The sequence below is a fragment of the Rhinoderma darwinii genome, chromosome 5 (assembly GCF_050947455.1).
Source record: "Rhinoderma darwinii isolate aRhiDar2 chromosome 5, aRhiDar2.hap1, whole genome shotgun sequence".
Taxonomy (NCBI): Eukaryota; Metazoa; Chordata; class Amphibia; order Anura; family Rhinodermatidae; genus Rhinoderma; species Rhinoderma darwinii.
The window spans coordinates 158,942,880-158,966,785 of record NC_134691.1 but is presented as its reverse complement, the minus strand read 5'-3'; the positions used below and the strand labels follow the sequence as shown (position 1 = coordinate 158,966,785).

The 23,906-nt window shown below is 43.0% G+C and overlaps 1 protein-coding gene across 2 annotated transcripts in view; it reads right to left on the bottom strand.

Annotated features, from left to right (window-relative positions):
* ACD (ACD shelterin complex subunit and telomerase recruitment factor) overlaps positions 1-23,906 on the bottom strand; it is a 59,815-nt gene that overhangs the window by 8,955 nt on the left and 26,954 nt on the right. For both annotated transcript variants that reach the window (XM_075826681.1, XM_075826680.1), the window contains exons 4-11: positions 23,217-23,307; positions 22,654-22,733; positions 22,143-22,187; positions 17,593-17,648; positions 16,652-16,809; positions 13,690-13,771; positions 12,646-12,708; positions 7,266-7,391 (exon numbers count right to left, since the gene is read on the bottom strand). In XM_075826681.1, the coding sequence (XP_075682796.1) occupies positions 7,266-7,391; positions 12,646-12,708; positions 13,690-13,771; positions 16,652-16,809; positions 17,593-17,648; positions 22,143-22,187; positions 22,654-22,733; positions 23,217-23,307 (701 nt within the window). The remainder of the gene's footprint in view (positions 1-7,265; positions 7,392-12,645; positions 12,709-13,689; positions 13,772-16,651; positions 16,810-17,592; positions 17,649-22,142; positions 22,188-22,653; positions 22,734-23,216; positions 23,308-23,906) is intronic.

The following is a 23,906-nucleotide window of genomic DNA, read 5'->3' as shown; positions in this document are numbered from 1 at the left end:
TTCAGGCGTAATTCGTGGCGTAAAACGCCCGAATTACGTCTGAAAATAGGCCGTGTGAACATACGCTTATGGGGAAAGGGTGTATTTGGATAGTTTAAAAAGAACTGGTTCGGTGACAAGAGTCCCATTCCCATATCCCCAATATAGATTAAAAACCTATAGGAAGGGGGGGGGGCGTGGCCTAGCGGTGAATGTGAGAGGACGTGTGTGACCGGAGCTCCTGCTGTATTCATCCTGTAAGGTCCATATATCCCGCAAAATTCGGGGAAAACAGCTTCCCCAGGGTCCTACCAGAGTATAGAGGTGGAGGAGCACGAGTGCCCGTCCATAATGACGCGCTCGAAGAAGCAGAAATCGCCGCCAGCGAGTCCCGGGTCCCGCGCTCAAGATGGCGTCGGCTGGAGAGGCCTCCGGTAGGAAGTAGCAGAGAAGCTGGAGAAGTTCGCCCGCACGCCGAGAGCAGGGGGGGCGGCAGCACAGCAGAAAACGTCGGCTGGAGATCAGGCTGCTGGAGGCTCCTCTTATGGATCCAGGTACTCTCCTTTGGCGGGGGACATGAGAAGTGAGGAGGAGGAGATGAGCGGCGCCATGCAGGATCAGCCACGTGCTGGAGGGAAAAATGGAGAAAGGAAAGGGGAACCCTCCTTAAATGACATTTTGGCAGCGGTGAAGCAAAATTCTATGGTCCTTAATGCCTTATCATGCCAGATGGGTGGATTGAAGGAGGACATTTTGTTGCTCAGGAACGACTTGCAAAAAGTAGCGGAGCGCACCACGGCTGTGGAGGGGAGAGTCTCAGACATGGAGGATGTGATTCCTAACATAAGGCAAGATGTGCAAGCACACTCTCAGGCGGTGGCGGCATTGCTGGCAAAGACAGATGACATGGAGAATCGGTTGAGACGGAATAACGTTCGCCTAGTGGGAGTTCCGGAAAGAGTGGAGGGAGCGAAACTGGATGATTTCTTTGAAAAATGGCTGATAGACACATTCGGCAAGGATGAATTGACCCCTTTATTTGCTGTGGAAAGAGCACACAGGGTGCCGACCAGACCCGGCCCTCCGGGGAGGCCGCCGAGACCGGTGCTGATAAAGATTCTACATTACAAAGATAGGGACAAGATCCTGAGGAAAGCTAGAGAACGTCAAGACATCTCCTTTAATGGGGTGAAAGTGTCCTTCTTCCCGGATTTCTCTATGGAAGTACAACGGAAAAGATCGCAGTTTATGGATATAAAGAGACGCTTAAGGGCGTTACAAGTGCAATATTCGATGATGTATCCTGCCCGCTTGAGAGTGGTGGCGCTGGGCACAACTTCCTTCTTCGAGACACCGAGAGAAGCGGTTAGATGGTTGGACAGCCATGAAAGTCAACTGAGACCGGCAGAGGCAGAGGGACGGCGTTGATCCGGAGCGGACCGGCTGGAAAGATGAGGCCGGGGATGCGGGATTGAACCAGGTGTCGTAGACCATTGCAAGAACTGGCATTGAGGGTTCCTGGTTATGTTTGGACTCCTGTTTGAACCCCTGGGGGCCTTGGAGTGCCTGGCTGCGGTGCACGCGGAAGACCGGGAGTGGAGGAATTTGTTTATGGACATTGAGGGGTACTGATATGTTGAAGGGATGGTTGTTTATTTGCAAAAAAGGCAGCGGGAGTAATGGTCAGTTAAGCGGGAAAAGTGAATAGCAAGTTATGGTATTGCTGAATGTAAGGTGGGCGGAGTTGACCTGCCGACGCTGGTTGTTATGGGTAATGGCAGATACGGTCTATCGCCCCGACCCTTGGAAAGGGGTAGGTTTACGGGGGAGGTTACAGGGTGGGGGAGGGGAGGGGAGGGAAGGATGACCCGGGAAGGATGACCCAGCCGGTCGGATACGTAAAACTACGAGTACAGGAAAGGATGTGTTGGGATATGTTGCAGGATGATGGGATCACTTAATTGTTTGTCCTGGAATGTTCGGGGCTTGCGGGACGCCAGAAAACGGCAGGCGGTATTTGATTTTGTCAAGAAGCAGGAGTCGCGGGTGATAGGACTACAGGAGACGCATATGACTAGGGATTCAGTCTCCATGATGAATAGGGCATGGGTAGGTCATAGTTTTCATTCTGATCATACTACATATTCAAGGGGGGTGAGTCTTCTCATACATAGGGCAGTGCCATTTATATGTCATGACTCCTTCCAGGATGGGGAGGGGCGGTATGTGGGGGTACACTGTACTCTGTATCATTGGAACTGTGTGTTGGTGGTGTATGTCCCCCCTCCATTTTCTAGCGGGTGTATCAAGAAAGTGGTGGAGGAACTGGCTAGATTCCCGGAGGTGCCGTTACTAGTGATGGGGGATTTTAACGCGGTACTGAATACTAATATGGATAAATTTGCCATGACAGGGGGAGGTATAACAGCATTTGGTCATCTTGTTGCTGAAATGGGTTGGCGGGACATATGGAGGGATAAGCATCCAAATAAGTTTCAGTACTCTTGTGCGTCTTCCACGTATCAGTCTCTATCCAGGATAGACCTAATATTGTGCTCGCCGGCAGCGGTACCCTTTGTAGCCCAGATAGAATACCTACAAAGAGCCTTATCGGATCATTCTCCTTTGTTAATGAAGGTAGAGACGGAGGGGAGAATAGGGCGGGGGCAAGGGTGCTGGAAACTCAATGCCTTTTGGCTGAAGTTAATAGATAATAAACGAATTTTAGACCTCATAAAGGAATATTTTCAATTCAACTCAGGTACGGTACCGCAAGAGATACTGTGGGATGCGATGAAGGCGTGGCTGAGAGGGGTGTTCATACAGCACATTTCGGCAGTAAAAACTAGATCCAGACAATTAGGGGAAGCGCTGTTGGAAAGGGTAACGGAGACAGAAAGGCTACATATTGCGGATAACACACCAGACACATTGAAGCATTGGGTGGAGGCACAGCGGTTGTTAAAACAGCATCAGTTGGAGAGGGCAGATAACAAACGGATGTTTCTAAAACGCCAATATTATGAGGAGGGGGAAACCACAGGGCGGTTACTGGCAAGGATGGCGCAGGCTCAGAGGGAGAATAATTATATACACACTATCAGGGGGGAGGGGGGAAAGTCGGAGACTGATACAGGACAGATTTTGAAAGTTTTTCAGCAGTTTTACTCAGATTTATATGCCTCTAGAGCAGAGCACACACCCCAACAGTTGGAAGAGTATATAGGGGAGACTGAAATTCCCAGGTTGGGAGGGGAGGAGAGAGGGACATTGGAGGAACCTATATCTCTGGAGGAGCTCCAGGCAGCTATAGGGATACTAGCCAGTGAAAAGGCGCCGGGGCCGGATGGTCTTCCGGTGGAGGTTTTTAAGGAATATGGGGAGGAACTCACACCTCAGTTACTGACCACTCTTCTGGATAGTTTTGATAGGGGGCGGCTCCCGGAAACAATGTACTATAGTAGTTCTGCCTAAAGAGGGGAAGGATCCGCAGCTCCCGGGCTCCTATAGACCAGTTTCTCTATTGACGGCGGATATTAAAATCATAGCAAAGGTATTGGCGCTTCGACTGGCCAGGGTAGTGGCTGGGGTGGTACATGGAGATCAGGCCGGCTTTATGCCATCCAAGTCGACGGCGGTGAACCTGAGACGGCTGTTCTTGAATTTGCAAGTTCTTCCGGATAATAACAGGGGGAGAGCCATTCTGTCCCTAGATGCGGCTAAAGCGTTTGATTGCGTGGAATGGAAATATTTGTGGTCAGTTCTGGGAAAAATGGGATTTGGCCCTAATTTCATAAAATGGGTAAAGTTGTTATATGTAGCCCCGACTGCAAGGATTAGGGTGAATGGGGTACTCTCTGATCGGTTTGCGCTGGCGCGGGGAACGCGTCGGGGATGTCCATTATCTCCGTTGTTGTTCGCGTTGGCGGTGGAACCATTGGCGTGTGCAGTAAGACAACATGAGCATATTCAGGGGTTGAGGAACGAATTGCATTATACGCGGATGATATGCTGTTATTCATGGCGGATGCCGAGCGCACACTCCAGTTAGTGATGGCCCTGATTAAGCGGTTTGGGAAATATTCGGGATTGCTCATTAATTGGTCAAAATCGGCTCTAATGCTCATGGACCCGGGGGTTATCCAGACTGGGGAGGAGGAGGTGGAGATACCGGTGGTCACGGAGTTTAAGTACTTGGAGGGCAGGGTGACGGCGAAAGCACAGGATTATATGTCTCTTAATGTAATGCCACTGTTAACAACGATAAAAGCCAAAGTAGAGGCTTGGAATAAGCTACCGCTATCTGCTCTGGGTAGGACGAATCTGATTAAAATGATCCTTATGCCACAGGTGCTGTACGTCCTATATAACTCCCCGGTATGGATCCCCAAATATTGGTTTAGAAGGTTGCACAACTTGTTTAGAGACCTAGTATGGAAGAAGGGGGTACCCAGGATTAAACTGGAGAAACTCCAACTGCCTAAGGAGGAGGGGGGCCAGGCGGTGCCCAATGCGTGGGTGTATTATTTAGCTGCCCAATGTCAGCATTTCTGGGGGTGGGAGCAGGAAGAGACATGGGGGTCCAGTGCGCGCATCCTATCATATCTGGGGGGGGGGGGGGAGAGAACCCGTTGGCAGGACTGGAAGCACACAGCTATAAAAGGATGGCGAGTACCAGACCCACCCTGCTTCTCATACATAAGGTGTGGTGCCAGTGCAAACACTTGCTGGGGATAGGAGAGTGTACTAAATATACACCACTCTGGAGGAATGCATATCTGGGGGAACTGGGTAAATTGGAAGGGATGCAGGGGTGGGAGCAGCAAGTCATAATACGATTGAGTCAGTTATACGAGGGAGACATACTCAAATCCTTTCAGCAATTACGGGAGGGGTTTCAGTTGCATTCCCGCATGTTCTATCAGTACCTGCAGATTCGGCACGCGATGCAGACACAAGTGGCCAGTATAGACATGGCAATACATGCCACGGGAGTGTTGGAACATATTGCAAAAGCAGTAACCTCAAAGGGATTAATTTCATTGGTTTATCGCAGGTTGCTGTCGGAACATCTGGGAGATCCTATGGCACCAGTCAAAGCTACATGGGAGAGAGATGTGGGTCCTATCCCTACAGACCACTGGGAGGCGGTCTTGGCGGCAACATGTACTTTGTCCATCAATGTAGCACAACGGAGATCTCAGTTGTTTCTGATACATAGGGTGTATAGGACCCCTTGGGTGCTGAAACAAATGGGTTTAAGGGCGGACGCCAGGTGCCCTAGGTGTCCGGAGGAAAAGGCAGACATCCTCCATATGTTCTGGTCCTGCGGGAGGTTGGGGACTCTGTGGACAGAAATGTCAGAGCTACTGGGGAGAGTGTTTGAGGTACAGATTCCATGGGATCCAGTGGTAATGCTGCTGGGATATGTTGGAGACTTGGAGGGGGATAGGATGTCACTTTTGGCAATTGCAAAAATACTATACCAAGTCAGGAAAGGAATAGCGAAACACTGGCTGGATACGGAGCCATCCTCAAAGCAAGAAATTATAGGGGCACTTAACTCACAGGTTCTGATGGAATATAGGATATACTCCAAGAGGGGGTCCAAGGCAAAGTTTGAAAAACAATGGGCTAGGTGGATTGATCATTCTGGGTACGCTTCGGCGGAGCTACTTACATTACGGTCCCACATTCAGGTATAGGGCTACTGACGGTGGGGTACATACGGGGAGTAGACGTAAGAGGGTGGAATGGAAAAGGGAAGGAGATAGGATTAAAAAAGTTGTAACGAGAAGACCGGCTGGGGGGGTACAAGGGGGAGTTGGGGGGGGAGGGAATGTTTTGTTGAAAATACATAAGCGGGTCTGTGGAAATTTGCTTATACACTGTATGAGAATGTATAATGACCTGTACAGTTGTGAATTTTGTTGAATAAACTTGAACTGATTAAAAAAAAACAAAAAAAAAAAACCTATAGGAAGGAAATTGGTGTTAATGATTCCTTGAAGGAGTTTTCCCACGAGTGACAATTATGACATATCCACAGGATATGAAGCAAAGTGAAAGATTTTGAAGCAGCACAAATCCCGAGTCTGGTGCGGTGCACGATGTCAAGCCAGGTAAACCCACTCCGGCATGTTGTAGAATTCCAAGAAAGATAGTCGAACAACAGCACACGTCTCCAGATAATCAAAGTGGTTTTATTGTCAGAACATCCACGACAAACAGGCAACGTTTCGACCCATAGTGAGTGTGGGGTCTTGACAAAGACCCCACACTCACTATGGGTCGAAACGTTGCCTGTTTGTCGTGGATGTTCTGACAATAAAACCACTTTGATTATCTGGAGACGTGTGCTGTTGTTCGACTATCTTTCTTGGAATATCCACAGGATATGTCATAAACGTCAGATAGATGCGGGTCCCACACCTATCTCTAGAACGAGGCCCCCTAAACCCTGTTCTAGTTTTGTCTGCGATCGCTGACTCCCGGCCACTTCCTGACTTTATGGTCGGGAGTTACAAAAACAGCGTAGCTCGCTGAGCTACGCTGTTTCCGTAACTCCCATAGTAGTGAATAGCAGTTATGGAAGCAGCGAGCTTCGCTGTTTTCACCTTCATGGTTGGAAATCAGCCAACACACAAAGAGGTAGAACGGGGTTTAGAGGGCCCTGTTCTAGAGATAGGTGCGGGTCCCAGAGGTGGAATCCGCATCTATCTGACATTTATGACATATCCTGTGGATATCCAAAGAAGTAGTAGGACAACAGCACACGTCTTCAAATCATCAAAGTGGTTTTATTGTCAAGACATCCACAAACGACAAGCAACGTTTCGACCCATAGTGAGTGAAGGGTCTTTGTCAAGACCCTTCACTCACTATGGGTCGAAACGTTGCTTGTCGTTTGTGGATGTCTTGACAATAAAACCACTTTGATGATTTGAAGACGTGTGCTGTTGTCCTACTACTTCTTTGGATATACATCGTGCTGGAGTTGGTTTGCCTGGCTTGACAGCGTGCACCGCACCATACTCGGGACTAGTGCTGCTTCAAAAATCTCCTATATCCTGTGGATATGTCATAAATGTCCCTCGTGGGAAAACCCCTTTAAGTAAATGGATGTACTACATGTCTTGTATTGCATGCTTTTCAATCTGTATTTTAAGCAATATCATGATAAAGAAAAACTATATTTAAAAAATAAAATAAAATATGTCAATCTGCTTTATTTATTGTCCAAGTTAATTTAGATTAGTATCTCTTTACCCCACTGTCGTACTAACCAGAACTTGTAGCAACGCTGACACAAAGGGACTGTAGCTTGTTCCAAGGATTTCCAGACTGACTGCTTGGTCCTTCATCTATGGGCTCCTCAGAAAACGTAGACAACGCTGTACTGTATGGCTGTGCTGAAACCATGAAGAGTTTAAAATGAGAGAAAAAAAAAAACATTAACCAAGTGACAAAACGTCAAAGGATACACAATACAGATTCAGAGATTAGTGATGGTACGGGTGCGGAGACCCCAATCGATTTTTAAAATGACAGTGACCATTTAAAATATTAGACCAAATCTGAGAAAATGCCATATTACCAAAATAATAGGAATATTATGCGCTAGACGTGTTTGGGTACCTGCAGATGTTTTAGTTACTTAGCTACAGAAAAATATAGAAACACTGTTTATAAATATTCCAGTCTCAAAGGGAAGAGAGAATCCCTAGGGATTGGTGTTCCGTAAAGTGTTTTCAAAATGTACAAGACAAACAAATCTCTACTACACAAATCTGTATATAAAACAGCGATGGAAGGCCACAGGGCAAAACATATATACCGAATACACTCTCCAGTACTACCCTTATAAACATTCTAGAATTCAAACTCCAAATAAAAGTAATATACATAAACTTCCAAATCTGTTGCACATTATTAAAAAGGAAAGACGGTTGAAAACTGGAGTTTCCCATTGTAAGTATTCATTAGGGAGTCCTTAGACTACCTAATTGAAAATAGTTATTTGGACATGCCTTTTACTAAGCAGCAAAAAGTGGGCCTCCATATCCTTGGGAAGATCTGAATCCATCACCTATATTTAGTTAAATACTGGCAATGTGTATTGACACTTCATCGGTTCTTTTGCGGTTTGATTTTTAAACTAAATCTATTCTACTTTAATTTTTTTAAATAAAAAAATTACTTTAAAAAGTAGTTTTTCAACCACATGAAAGTTTTGCAGTAATACTCACTTTACCCATCTCCTTCACCACTGCTGGCCCCCCCGCTAATCTTTGTTTACTCGGCTCAAGCAATGGCATGTCATCTCGACATGTGACTGCTGCAGCAATTTGCTGGCTGGTGATTGGCTGCAGCGGTCAAGTGTCGAGACAAACATCATTGATGGAGCGGGATGAAAAAAAGACTGACTGGGGACCAAGGAAGCGTTGACAGGTAGCGTCAGGGTATTCGTCTTTTGTTATTTTATACCATTGTCAGCTGGTTACAAAGTAAAGGGGACAGAGCTCAATTTGTTTCTTACAGCACTCTAACTCCTTAATACCGAAGGTATTTTAAACCTTAACCCCTTCAGGACTGCCATACATCTATATACGTTCCAACTGCCGATGCTCCGTGCAGTTGTCACATATATAAACGTTGGCAGCCTGGACCGGGGTTTAATGACTGCAGTGCTGCTTCAGTGTGAGCAGCGCTGCACTCATGTCTGCCGGGGCTTTAAGAGCCCTGGAATACACCCCCCACTGTAGATAGCGCCACATGCTACCCTCTGTAGATAAGATCGCGCCACCTAAGCGCCCTCTAGGATCGTAATCCCCGGCCTAGAGGGAGCCCCCGACGTCTCTCCAACCCCGCTGTAGATAGTGCCACCCCTCTGCAGATAGCACCACCCCAATGGAGATAGCAACCCCCCGCTGTAGATGGCGTCACCTAAACTCCCTCCAGGAGCGGAAATCCCCGATGCAGGGGATTCCGCTTCTAGAGAGCCCCGGACGTCACTGTCCATTTGGACAGTGACGTTAGGGGCTCTCCCTAGGAGCGGAATCCCCGGCCGACACTCTGGCTGGGGATTCTGCTACTGGAGAAGCCCCTGGCATCACTATCCATATATGGACATAGACGGCTATATGGCTTTTAGTTAACTCCTAAAGTCACTGTCCATATATGGACAGAGACATCAGGGGCTCCCTGTAGGAGCTGAATCCCCCGGCTAGAGGTATTGCGCTCTTACAGGGAGCTACAGTGGTGCTATCTACAGGGGGGGATGTTGCTATCAACAGGGGGGGGTGGCGCTATCAACATGGGCAATGTGGCATTTTATGGGCACTACCTACAGGGGACACTGGCGCTATCTACATGGGCACTGTGTGTGTCACTATCTACAGTGGTTACTGTGGCACTATGTGGGCACTGGCACTATATGGGCAATGCGGCACTATCTACAGTGGTATTGTGCCACTATCTACATGGGCACTGTGGTGTTTTCAGGGGGTTGGGACTAAAAAATCCCTAACTATTAAAATTCATCAATTTTTTTAATGTCCATGAAAAACGGATGGCAAATGGTGGTTAAAAACGGTCATACAGCCGGGAAATGGACTCAAATCTTGACACATTGATGCAAAACAGCCATGAAAAACTGACAGTTGATCTGTTGATGACTGCTTTTTTTCACGGTCATGTGTGTATATAGCCTTATAGCCCACTTTACCCACTTCACTCTCCGCTCACAGCGATCCAGGGTGACGGAGAGAGAAGACGACTAATTGTTACAGAGCTGAACACTGTGTGTGTATGTGTATATATCATCACCTTTATTGGTTTTGATTCTCACTATTCTACTATCTGATTAGCAACTGGTCCAAAGTATGGTTTCTGGCACAACCCGTGGCTTGCAGTTTTCTTGACATCTCCAACTACAAAATCTACGTCTTCAGGGGTGTCGTGCTCCTAGCACGACATCACCAGGTGAACATTTCATCTTTACACCCTCTATTTTTCATCGTATGTAGGTAATGCCCTGTGGTTGCGCCGGTTTGTATTCCATTTTTCTTCCAGTGTAACTATATATATATACACACACACACACACACACACACACACACACACACACACACATATATATATACATATACATACACACACGCATAAATATATATAAAAAATTACTAAAAAAAGTGTTTTTGTTTCACATTTTTAGTTATTTGTCTGCTCATAATAAAAATTAAAAAAACACGGAATTAAACAAATCTAGGAAATAAAAGCATCATAATTCTTGTAAAAAATAAAAGTAAAAATTGTTGTGATATTCAAAGCGGTTGCAAAGATATTATCATTTAAAAAAGTGCATGTCAGAAATGGAAAATTTGACCTGGACACAGGGGCATCAATGACCCTTGGTCATGAAAGGGTTAATGACCAAGCAATTTTTTTTTTTCGTTTTTCCATCATGGCATTAAAAAAACTATAACTTTTTTTATTTTTCTGTTGACAGCTGTATAAAGACCTGTTTTTTTGTGGCACAAGTTGTATTTTTTAAGAGCACCATTTTGGGGTACATATAATTTATTGATTAACATTAAGTAACTTTTTTATGGGGGTAATGGAAAAAACCCCAAATATTTCACCATTCTTTTTTGCATCTTAAATTGACGCAGTTTACGGTGTGGTATAAATCACAATTACTTTATTCAGCGGGTCGTTACGATTGCGGCGATACCAAATTTATATAGGTTTTTTATGTTTTACTGCTTTTACACAATGAAAACACTTTTCTAAATAATTTGTTTTTTGTGTGTATTTTAAGAGCCATAACTTTTTTATTTTTCTGCTGACATAGCTGTATGAAGGCTTTTTTTTTTTGCGGGAAGACTTGTAGCTTTTTTTATTGGTACTATTTTTGAGTACATACTACTTTTTGATCACTTTTTATCCAATTTTTTTTGGAAGGCAGGATGAACAGAAAACAGCAATTCTCGAAAAAAAAATTTTTTTTTAACAGGGTTCACCGTGCAGGTTAAGTAATGTAATCGTTTTTATATGTGTAATTTTTTATTTTCATATTTTGTTTTTTGCATAATAAAGCATTTTGTAAGGGGAAAAAAGTGGGCTTTTAATTTTTTTTTTTTGTTACTTGGGATTTTTATTTATTTAAATTATCAACTTTATTAAACTTTTTTTTTTTTAGTTCCACTAGGGGACTTCACTATGCGATCATTTGATCGCTTTTATAATAGACTGCAATATTTCTGTACTGCAGTGTTGTCCGTGTAAAACTGACAAGCATCTGTAAGGCCATGCCACTGGAATGGCCTAACAGGCATTTACTAAAGGCAGACCTGGGGGCCTTTGTTAGGCCCCAGGTGCCATAAAAACCATCAGCACGCGCACGATCACATCACGGGTATGCCGATGGGATGAGAGAGCCTCTAAATCTACTTTGATGCGGCGGTCGCTATTGACCGCCAAATCTAAGGGGTTAAACTATTTCGATCCCACCCAATGGAGTAGGTCTGCTCCAAGCCCCTAGCTACCTGGGGTAGTTGATAGCAGGGAGCTTGTCCTTCTCCCAGCGGCGCTGTTTTGCTCTGATGCAGCGCCGTAAAAAGGCTACTGCATCAGGATAAAGCCCGTTAGTGACCAATGTAAAAACACCTATGGGCGGTTACTAATGCGTTAAATCCCTCATGTCACTTAATCTATATCTGTCTTAATTATAATCGAACATTATTGACTTTGATACCATTGATCAAACCCGTCTTCCTTATGTGGCATCTGGAATCAGCCGTTTACATTTAAACATTTAGTGCTAGCAGTGCCGGCTTTAGGGAGAGAGTCGGAGCTTCATATGATGTGAACAGAGCTCTGGCTGGTTCTACTTCATATTCTCATCATCGTAGAATCCATTGGCCCACATTTACTTGTATGTAAAGTGTATCTTACACCAGTCTTAGTAAAGGAGATAGTTGGGATCATTTGCGCCAAATGTATTTAAAGATGCACAGCTCTTAAATTTGTCACATTTTGCACTGTGTGAGACGAAGAAAACCAAATCTACCCTTGCTTTAAGCGGGGGTAGGTTTGTGACAAAAGGTGCAAATTTTCAGGCCTTTTTTTTTTTTTTTCTACTTAATAAATTTGACTGAAACTAGGTCTCCTTGAAGACCGCGCCGACTTTTGCACTAAAACAACATTTGCCACAAAGGCGTTGCATGTGAAACTTTTTTTGGTCACAGTTTATGCTAAAATTGCATGACAAAGGTTGGCTTTTGTTTTCTACAAACAGTGGAATGATCGGTAATTGTGAACGTGAATGACCCATCAGAACAACCCTTGACCATATGCCCTATTTGATAACAGTGGTGTCCAGAGGCAGGAGACCGTTCTCTATATGACCTGCATTGTTATTTTACCCACCAGCCACCATAATGTGAACATGGTTCTAAACAATTAGCAGAACACACGCATGCATGATAAACATACTAGTGGCATGCAGACAACTATGAATGTAATGTGAAGAATTTATAAAGAGAACGGTCATGTAATGGTGTACGTTGTCAACATAAACAATGTAATTGGTCTCCTGAGCACACGGCACAAGGGAGGTACACGAAGTTAGAACATTAGAGCCCTTGGACATTTGGCACTTACAAGAATTCTCTCCTTCAGAAGAATCTGCACGTTCACCGGTGCACTGTCCTTCATACCTGAACTCTGGAAAAATATACATATTCAATATTTGACAATCAAGACCTAAAGCCCACACACACATATACTGTTTGTATGTATAATATGTGTGTGTGTGTATATATATATATATATATATATATATATACACACACACACATACACATATATACACACACACATGCATGCATACATAGAAATGTACATATAAAACATACATATACATACAAGCTGTAGTTCCAAGTTCCTTGAAGTTATTAAAACAATGAGAACACACCAATAAGGCTGCGAAATTTTCCGTTAGAACGGAGCCCTGACTGACACAAACGGAAACCAGAGGAATGAATACTATAGTAGACTACGCTATTGATTCCGTCAAGACAACGGAATCGCTGCACAACGGAGACAAATGGAAACCATTTGCACCAGATCCGTCACCATTGAATTCAATGGTGATGGAAACGGTAACCTTTGGTTTACGTTTGTGTCAGTCAGGGCTCCGTTCCGACGGAAAGCTCAGACGGAACAAAACCCTGATGCAGATGTGAATGCAGCCTAACCGAAAATGGGTACTCTGGCAGAACAGAGCCTTTTTGTTAAGTGCTTTTAGCTCACAGAGTATTGCGTTGACTGGAAACAATAGCAATAAAAGCTGGGTGTTGCTATGGATAAAAAAATGTTTTCTTATAATACACTAGTTAAAAATGTAATTTGAGAACATAGGATTTATTAACACTTCGCATATGCCTTTTGAACATTTGGGCAATTCAATTTGCCAAAGGCAAAATTTAAATTCTTCTTAGTATTAGTAATGCCAACTTTAGAAGTTCTTTAAAACACTGGAAAATTGCAAAAGCAGCCATTACTAAACATATTGTTAGTAACAATTGCTGTTAGCTGCGGTAGTTAGTGCAGGGCAGCCAATAGTAAAACAGCCTATAGCTCTGGTACCTCCATGCCAGAGGGATACTATAAATACTGTAACAAGTGTGTGTGTGTGTTACCTACCAGTCATCTGTTCCAGAGCTGCTTCCTCGTTTGGAGGAATTAGAAGCAAATCTACAGGAATAACAAATCTTTCTGTATTCTCCTAAAAGTACAAAATACACAAAATTAAAAAAAACGTGTGTTTGCTTGCATCAATTTCCCCAAAAATGTGCTGATGATTTTGTGTTTTCTGCAGATTAAACGGTACCCCATCATGCTTGCTTTTAAAATTTCCCATGGCCACTTCGTCTGATAGGGGTCCAATGTGTATCTGGTAGTTTACAGTTTCTATTCAGGTCAACGAAGTAGTAACCAGCTGTGTATGGATCAGACTCCCCCAAGAAAAGATTTGGAACAGAAAATTCTTCCCTGTATTAAATAAACTGAGCACCGATGCTTAATAGAATATATTGAGAAGCTGTTGCTTAAATGTTTATTCCCAATCTTAGGCATTTATGGCATAACTTATAGGATTTGCCACAAAAGTCTAAAAGATGCAGGTCCCAGCTCTAGGACCCGCACCAGAATCCAGACAAAGGCCTAGAGCAGAGAGGATCACGCACATGCGCAGCTCTCTCCATTCTGTTTAATGAGAGTTCCGTAAATAAACGAGCGCTGCTTGGCTGTTTCCGGAAAAACTGTTCTGTTCAATGGGAGTTACGAAAATAGTCGAGCAAGAGCTGTTTCCGTAACGCCCATTGAACTGAATGGACAGAGAAGCGCGCACTAGTCTCCGCTGGATTCTGCGGCCACCGCACCAGTCAAAACGGATGAGGGAGCCTCCCATTCTCGATATAGGTGCAGGTTGCAGAGGCGGGACACGCATCTATCAGACATTTATGGCAAATCCTATGGATATGCGTAATTGTGTAAGTTGGGAATACCCTTTTAATTTGTACCATAAACTGGTAGTCTCAAAGAAGGAATTCAGTGTGTTGATCAGCTGATTGCTGTGGGTTCGGCATCAAATTAATGGTCAACCATGTAATACATGGATAGGTGAAGTCCACCAGTGTCAGAGCTACGGCTTGTTACAGGCTCTACGTTCTGGCTCATAGAGGGGGGTCCCTTGAGTGGCAAACCCCCCTCTATGATAAAGCATATGGACAGTGACTGTCTTTGTGAAATAACACCTACAATATAGCGCAGGACTTCCCAAGACGAATAATTTCATATTATATTCCAAAAGTCTTTTAATCCCGTCTTCTTCTGATATTGCAGCACAAACCTGCTCCTGAACATGCTACGCTGCACTTATAAAATAGGGAATAGCGGACAAGAGTATGGGGTCGGGGTTGTAAAGCTCAAATTCATTATAAAAGGAGCTTTAGAGCAATGCTCGTGTACGGTCTACGAGACCTAGGAGAGTCTGAGCACTGTCTCCTTTTCTTCATTTTATTAGTAGTACAGACACTGGGCAGGTCCACTCTGCAATATAGGAAGGGAAAAAGAAGCTACAGAGACATATTATGGAATTATGCATCTTGAGAAGCCCAGCATTAGAGTGTGTGTGTGTGTGTGTGTGTGCGTGTACGTGTGTGTGTGTGAACACATTAACTCCTTAACGCCGAAGGACGGATATATCCGTCCTCAGCAGCTGCTAGTTCGCGCAGGAGGACGGATATATCCGTCCTGTGATGGCGCGAGTACTGAGACTGTACCCACGCGATCAGCGGCAGGAGCACGGCTGTTATACTCAGCCTGGCTCCTGCTGCAACTGCCGGAATCGAAGCGCGCTCAGATTCCGGCAGTTTAACCCATTAAATGCCGCTGTCAATAGTGACAGCGGCATCTAATGTGTTTGACAGAGGGGGGAGCTCCCTCTGTCACCCGATCGGCGCCCCCGCAAACAAATCGCGGGTCGCCGTCTGGTTTCCATGGCAGCGGGGGGTCTAACAAAGACCCCCAGGTCTGCCTTCAGCATCTGCCTGTTAGGCGATGCCAGAGGCATAACCTAACAGGTTGCCTGTCAGTTTTACACTGACAGGCAATAATGCTTCGGTATACTAAGTATACCAAAGCATTATATATGCGATCGGCACATCGCATAGTGAAGTCCCCTGGTGGGACGAAAAAAATAAATGTCAATCAGTTAAATAAAGTTGGTGACAAAAAATAAAAAAATAATTACAGTGAAAATCAAATAAAACGACTTTTTTTGCCCAAAAAGTGGTTTTATTTAGTAAAAGTGTCAAAACAAATCACACATACACATATATGGTATCCCCGCGATCGTAACAACTTGAACAATAAAATGAACACATTAATTAAACCGCCGGATGAACGGCGTCCAAAAAAAACGCAAAAAACAACGGCAAAATTCTCTCTTTTCTCCCATTCCCCCCATAAAAAATTCAATAAAAATTAATCTAGAAGTCCTATGTACCCCAAAATAGTACTAATGAAAACTACATATTGGCCCGCAAAAATCAAGCCCACATACGGCCATATCGACGGAAAAATAAAAACGTTACGGCTCTTGGAACGCGGCGATGTAAAAACAAGTGATTTTTTTCTAAACGGCTTTTTATTGTGCAAACGTAGGAAAAACATATAAAACCTCTACATATTTGGTATCCCCGTTATCGTGCCGACCCATAGAATAAAGTTAACATGTTATTTACGCTGCATAGTAAACGGCGTAAATTTGTAACGTGAAAATCAATGATGGAATAGCTGCTTATTTTCAATTCTCTCCTAAAATAAAGTTAATAAAAGTTAATCGATATATTATAAGCATCTAAAAATGGTACAATTACAAAATACAACTCGTCCCGCAAAAAATAAGCCCTTATACGGCTATATAGACGGAATACAAAAACAGTTACGACTCTTGGAATGCGACCATGAAAAAACAAAAAATAATCCTTGGTCATTAACGTGCAAAATGGCCCGGTCATTAAGGGGTTAAACAAGTTTATTTTCTTTTGCTATGTGTATAGAAAAAAATTCAAAGAACAACATAGCAACTGTTTCTTTTTACCTCGTTTCTTTTTTGATCTGCGCTCCAAAAAGTTGTGCCCTGTGATGGATTATCTTGGGTAACAGATGGCTCAAGTTCCAGACACTGTTCAGCAATGGATTTCAAATCGCTGAATTTCTCTTCACTGGCAACCATAAGTAACTGGGTAATAGACACATCTAATGAAAGGAAAATAAGTTCGCATGGAATTAAGACATAAAATGTACTGAAGGAGGGAGCAAAATTCAAAGTTGATAGTCAAAAACAGTATAATTTATATTTTCTACTTTTAATGACATGTGAGACAAACAAAGCGCACTCTGTATTGTCTGTACAGAAGGAAATATAAAACATATTCCATATATTATCTATCAATCAATACAATTTACACTCTAATGCATTGTTAAATCCATGTTACAAATATATTTAATGCATGAAATATGATGGAAAATAACATGTAGAAATGTAACACTAGTTTTATGCGATGTAAAGGTCTATAAATACTAATGTAAGCCTAGGTGACTCTTATACCATACTTCCTTGTACAGAAAGTCAACAAGGGAGAAGTCCAATATCATGGTTGTTGTACTAACTGAAAAAAAACCAACATAGCACCTAAAATTAAAAAAACCTGTTTTTTTTCTGCTGTCAAATTGTTAAAAATCTATCTAGCGGTGTCTTAGTCATATCTCTTTGGCTGGGCTGACATGCTATTTTTTTGTAACATTTTAAAGCTAGATAACACCCCATTACTGTTCACACGGGAGTTGTAATTCCAGAGTCTTCGGAAGCTGGATGACAACTTTGCCTAGTTATATAGAGTCACATCATTGGCCCCCAATCCGACAGATTAGCTTCATCAATAAACAGTTGAATAAAATATACTGACATTCTATAGAATCAGGTGTGGTTTTGATAAAGATCGATATCTGCCTGGGAATAAACTGCAGCTTGATACGGACCTGATAAGTTCATGTCAGGTGAAGTCTCATTCGTTTCACGTTCTGTCATGAAGTTCCTGAAACAAAAGTTATGTCTGTTATTGTAAATCTCTCTCAGGTGAGTGCGCATGTTTATTTTAGTGGGCAGAGAGGAATAGGCTGCTAGAAGACCTCTCTAGCAGCGGCTAGACTGGCATGTGGAAGAAGGATCAGGATGAAATCCAACATGCCTGATAGTTCATTGAATCAAGTGGCCGCCATACACATCATATAGTCTGAAAAACTGTTTTGTCTAATGTATGGGCAAATTCTGACAACACTATGGTTTTGGCTGACTGGCTCGGTGTGGATTGCGAGATGTGGACGAGTCTTCATAGTTGCATGATTTTATAATCATGACGTGGCAGTGTAAATCACATGAGTATCACTATGATCCAGCACTGGCCAAGGCTCACAGATATGGATCATGTAGTAAGCCAGTCTCTTCTTTTAGAAGTGATTTCATTGTCTATGTATGTATAAATACACCCACTATATGCCTCTTCTTATTGCACTTTCTGACTAAGCTTTCAGAGAACCTAATAGTGCGGTATTTCATGCAGTGCGGTATTTCATGCCAGTGCCAACATAGATAGTTCCCACTGTAAATAGTGCCACAGTTGTCCCTGTAGATAGTGCCCACATCGTGCCCATGTAGATCGTGCCAGTGTCCCCTGTAGGTAGTGCCAATATAATGCTATAGTTCCCATGTACATTGTGCCACACCCCCTGTATAAAGCACCCCCTGAAGATAGCAACATCCCCCCTGTATTTAGCATCATCCCTCCTGCAGATAGCACCACCTCCCACCCCGTAAATCGCACCCCCTTCCTGTAAATCGCACCACTGTAGCTCCCTGTAGGAGCGGAATCCCTCTGGCTGAAACTTCCGCTCCTACGGGAAGCCCCTGATGTCTGTCCATATATGGACAGTGACGTCATGGGTTAACTCAAAGCGGAATCCCCTGCCAGAGCCGAGATTCCGCTCCAGGAGTAGCCCCTGACGTCATGGTCCATATATGGATAATGACACCAGGGGCTTCTCCAGTAGCGGAATCCCCGGCACAGACCGATCTGACACCGGGGATTCAGCTCCTAGAGAGAGCCGCTGACATCATTCTTCATATATGGATAGTGACACCAGGGGCTTCTCCAGTAGTGTCGGCCGGGGATTCTGCTCCTAGAGAGAGCCACTAACGTCACTGTCCAAATCGGGGACTCTCTCTAGAAGCGAAATCACGGCCAGTGCGATTTGACACCGGGGATTCCGCTCCTAGAGTCAGTTCATGCGGTGCTATCTACAGTGGTGGGTGCGATGCTATCGACAGCGTGGGGGAGTTGCCATCTGCAGGGTGGTGGCACTATCTACAGCGGGGATGGAGAGATTGCGGGTGTTCCCTCGAGGAGGAGAATCCACGGCCAGAGCGCTGGCCGGGGATTCCGGTGCTGGAGAGAGCTTAGGTGGCGCTATCCACAGAGGGTTTTGCGCTACCTACAGGGGGTTGTGGGTGGCACTATCTACAGTGGGGGGGGGGTGTATTCCGGGGCTCTCAAAGCCCCGGCTGACATGAGAGTGCAGCGCTGGTCACACTGAAGCACCTCACTAACCGCATGAGGCAGTTGGAATATATATTGCCTTATAGCAGTCGTGAAGGAGTTAATATAACTTTGCCAGCATCCACATACGTTTTATCTTCTAGTGACTATTAAAAGACGTATTGATATAGTATTTTTTGTTGTTGGTGCATTTTTACCCTATAGAAATATAAATTGTTTGTATGGCTGACTTTTCTGAATTTTTTTTTATCTTTGGATATCGTCTGGGGGAACAAAAGATCGGGCATGTTGAAATTGCTTTGCCCAACATCAGAAGTCGGGGATAGCGGAGTTGCCCTCATACACGATAAATTGTCAGGAGGATCTGCAAACAATCTAATGTGAAAAGTCAGCTTTTGTGTTCTATAAACACCTCCCGAGTTACTGCAGCAAAACTGGGTAGTGAAGAATTATTAACGCAAAAAACTCTTCCACCATGCGTTAGTGATATAACAAGGCTCTCTTTAACCCCTTAAGGATGCAGCCTAGTTTGCGCCTTAAGGCTCAGAGCCCATTTTTCAAATCTGACATATTTCACTTTATGTGGTAATAACTTCAGAATGCTTAAACCTATCCAAGCGATTCTGAGATTGTTTTCTCGTGAGACATTGGGCTTTATGTTAGTGGTAAAATTTGGTCGATATATTCAGTGTTTATTTGTAAAAAATTGCAAAATTTACAAAAAAAATTGCATTTTTTTTAATTTAAATGTATCTGCTTGTCAAACAGACGGTTATACCACCCACAATAGTTACTAGTTCACATTTCCCATATGTCTAATTTAGATTGGCATCGTTTTTTGAACATTCTTTTATTTTTCTTGGACGTTACAAGGCTTAGAACATAAACAGCAATTTCTCATATTTTTAAGAAAATTTCAGAAGCCTTTTTTTTAAGGTACCTGTTCAGTTCTGAAGTGGCTTTGAGGGGCCTATGTATTAGAAACCCCCATAAAACACCCCATTTTAAAAACTAGACCCCTCAAAGTATTCAAAACAGCATTTAGAAAGTTTCTTAACCCTTTAAGCATTTCACAGGAATTAAAGCAAATTGGAGGTAAAATCTGCAAACTTCATTTTTCTTGCTGAATTTAAATTTTATTACATTTTTTTCTGTAACACAGAAGGTTTTGCATTTACTTTACTTTTTGTGTTACCTTATTCTAAGAGCCAGAACTTTTTTATTTTTCCTATCAAGAAAGCCGTGCAAGGACTTGTTTTTTGCATAACGAACTCTAGTTTTGATCAGAACCATTTTTAGGTACATGCGACTTTTTGATCTTTTTTTATTAAATTTTTTGGGAGGTGAAGTGACCAAACAATTGTGATTCTGGTATGGTTTATTATTATTTTCTTTTATGGCGTTCACCGCGTGGGACAAATAACGAAATAATTTTGTAGTTCATGCCGTTACGGACGCGGCGATACCAATTATGTATAGTTTATTTATTTATTTTTATTAATAATAAAGGACTGAAAGGGAAAAGGGGGATTTTTACTTTTAAAACTTTTATTTTCTTATTTTTACACAGCTTTTTTTTACTTTATTACTTTATACCACTAGGGGACTTGAGGGCAGGAGGCCCTGATCGCAATTCTAATACACTGCACTACATACGTAGTGAGGTATTAGAGCTGTCAGCTACTCACTGACAGCAAGCATAGTGGGTCCTTACTTTGTCAGGACCCACTAGGCTTCCGTAGATGGCATAGCCGGACCCCATTGTTAGGCGTCCGGTTGCCATAGCAACCATCTCTGCCCGCTATCATGTAGCGGGCTGTTGATGGTGGTTTAACCCCTAAGAAGCCACGATCGCTATTGAACGCGGCTTTTAAGGGGTTAATCAGCGGGGACACAGCGATCGGTCCCCGCTATAGGAGCTGCAGCAACCGCTGTACAAGACAGCAGCTGTCACAGCTCCTGTATGTGTCGGGAAGACGGCCGAAATGGCTGTTCCTCCGTGAGGTACTATTCCGTCATGGAGCGCGAAGGGGTTAAAGGCAACCTGTTACGTTTAAAAACACAGTCTTATGTGTGTAGAATGTTATAGAGCAGGAAGAGCTGAGCAAATTGATATCTTCACTGTTCAAAAAAAATGATGGGATAATATCAATCTGTCCTGTAAGGCTGGGTTCCAACTGAACTTTCTTTACCGTTGATCACAAACCTCCACGTGATAGCCAACGGTACCTTGACTGCTGTTAGGTATCGGGATGAAATCCTCAGAGCCAGTCAGACCTTATGCTGGTGCAGTGGGCCCTGGGTTCCTCCTGGTGCAGAACAATGCCCAGCCTCATGTGGCCCTCTCATCAGAAGCATGCCCAGAGGTTGCCGGGTGTGCATACAGGCACGTGGGTGGCTATATTCTAGTTGCTGTGATGAAATTCACGCAAATTGGATCTGCCTGGAATTTTAATTTTTGACTATGATGTTTGGGGTGATTTGGAATCCAACCCACAATTGGTTGATGATTTTGTTTTCCATTGACATGTAATTTTTTTTCTCACTGAATAAAACTATTTACATCAGTAAAGATTTTCAACTTAAATCTTTCATTCATCGAGATCCGATGTGTAATTTAAGTGGTCCATTAATTTTTTTGAGAAGTGCAATTTTGTGGTAAAAGATTCAGTATAACTTGTATTTTATTGATCGAAATCTGTTGATTCTGTTCTTCGGAGTCCAGTGGTCGGTTTCACTCAGTGCATACATAGACTGCCCACTGGACTCCTAAGCCCAGAATGAGCAGAGGTTTAGATCAATAAACTACAAGTTCTGCTGAATCTTTTCCAACAAAACTATAGATCAATCTGCTTAGTTCTTCCTGCTCTAGAACATGCTGCCCCCAGACACGCTTTCCATATTGCGGCTACTCCTTCAACTTTGCCATATCATATTTTTCAAAGCGGACGAGCAATCACAAAATTAAAAACTTACTGCCACAATTCTTTGATCTTCTCCCTCACTCCTGGCTCCATGTTACTAAAGGAACACAGCATATAACAATTACTTTTCATAATAAAGAGAGTTCACGTCAATATCTTATTATGTAGGTGGTACGAAATAAAAAAACTAGTGGCATGATAATAATATTAGAGAACATTAAAGGGGTTGTTTCATCAAAGGCATCCGTGAAATATTTCTAGGATAAGTCACCAATGTGTGATCAGCAGAGACCCGGTGGTGGTACGAAAGTGCCGTACCACATCGTCTAGTGTTGGCTAAGCTATTTATGGGTGGCCGCATGAACAAGCATTATAGCTAATGCCGTCCGTGCGACTACGTGCAAATAGTCAAGCAGAGAAGACAGCAGGTGAAGTTGCACGGCACTTTGTTGGCGTCGCTGACACTTTGCTCTAGCGATCATCAGTGGTCAAAGTGGTCAGATCCCTGCCATTCAGAAATAAGTGGCATATCCCCTTTAAACAGAGTAAGAATTGCTACTAACCAGTTTAGTATGTCCACTGAGTTTGTCTCCATGGGCAGTACACTGAAATGCTGAACAGTAACGTAAAATTCACATGTTCGCTAAAGGAAAAAAAACAAAAAAAAAAAAACTTAAATGACAAAAAATGAATAGTAAGGCGGAATGCACATGGCAGCAGAGCCTGTTAGGTGGTGCATATATTCACATAGAAACAAAGCCACAGCGTGGTTTTTGTGACAAATCCCTGTTACTAACAACACAAATTCAACAGGAAGATAATACAAGAGGAAGGAAAGTGGGTCTCTCCGACTTCCTGGCGGTTAGGAAGTGCTTTACATGACCACAGGCCACACGAGTTAATTTTTTCCACAATCCAACTTGCTCATATATTACTTCATCTCTCGGAACTTGATGTAGAGCTTTCACTCACACAAAAACAATAATGAAAAGAAGACAACATTTAACAGATACATGAAGATAGATTATGACATAGGGAAAAACATTTGGCGGGGATGTTCTTTCAAAGTGGTATTCTAAGACTGTATATAACTTTTAAACAAAGTAAACATAATGCACACACGTACCAGATCTTCAACTGCAGTAAAACACACTGAGAATTTTTTCAAAATGATAATCTTGTTCTTGATATCAGCTAATGTAAAGTGATCATCTTCACTAAAGAAATGAAACAGAACGGTTTAGATATATTATGTCCAAAAAACAAACAAACACCAATCTGGCTCACATTAAGGGGATGTAACCATTTTTTCTTGCTCCATGTACATGTAAAATAAAAATGAAACTACTTTACAAAATAGTCTTTTCTAATATTCTAATGTTCTGTGTCTATAGCTTTAAATCAGAGCTCTATGTCTCTATGGTTACAAACCCTATGCATTCTGGTCCTGCAGTCATACTCCCTTCAATCTGTCCCCTACGCCTTGCTATTCTAAACATGGTAATGGACAGATGGAAGGGAGAGCGAATGCAGGATCAGATGATTTAAAGAGACTCTGTCACCACATTATAAGTGCCCTATCACCTACATAATCTGATCGGCGCTGTAATGTAGATAACAGTAGTGGTTTTTATTTAGAAAATCTATCATTTTTTGCAAGTTATGAGCAATTTTAGATTTATGCTAATTAGTTTCCAAATAGACAACTGGGCGTGTTTTTACTTTTTACCAAGTGGGCGTTGTACACAGAAGTGTATGAGGCTGACCAATCAGTGACCAATCAGCGACCAATCAGTGACATACACTTCTCATTGTT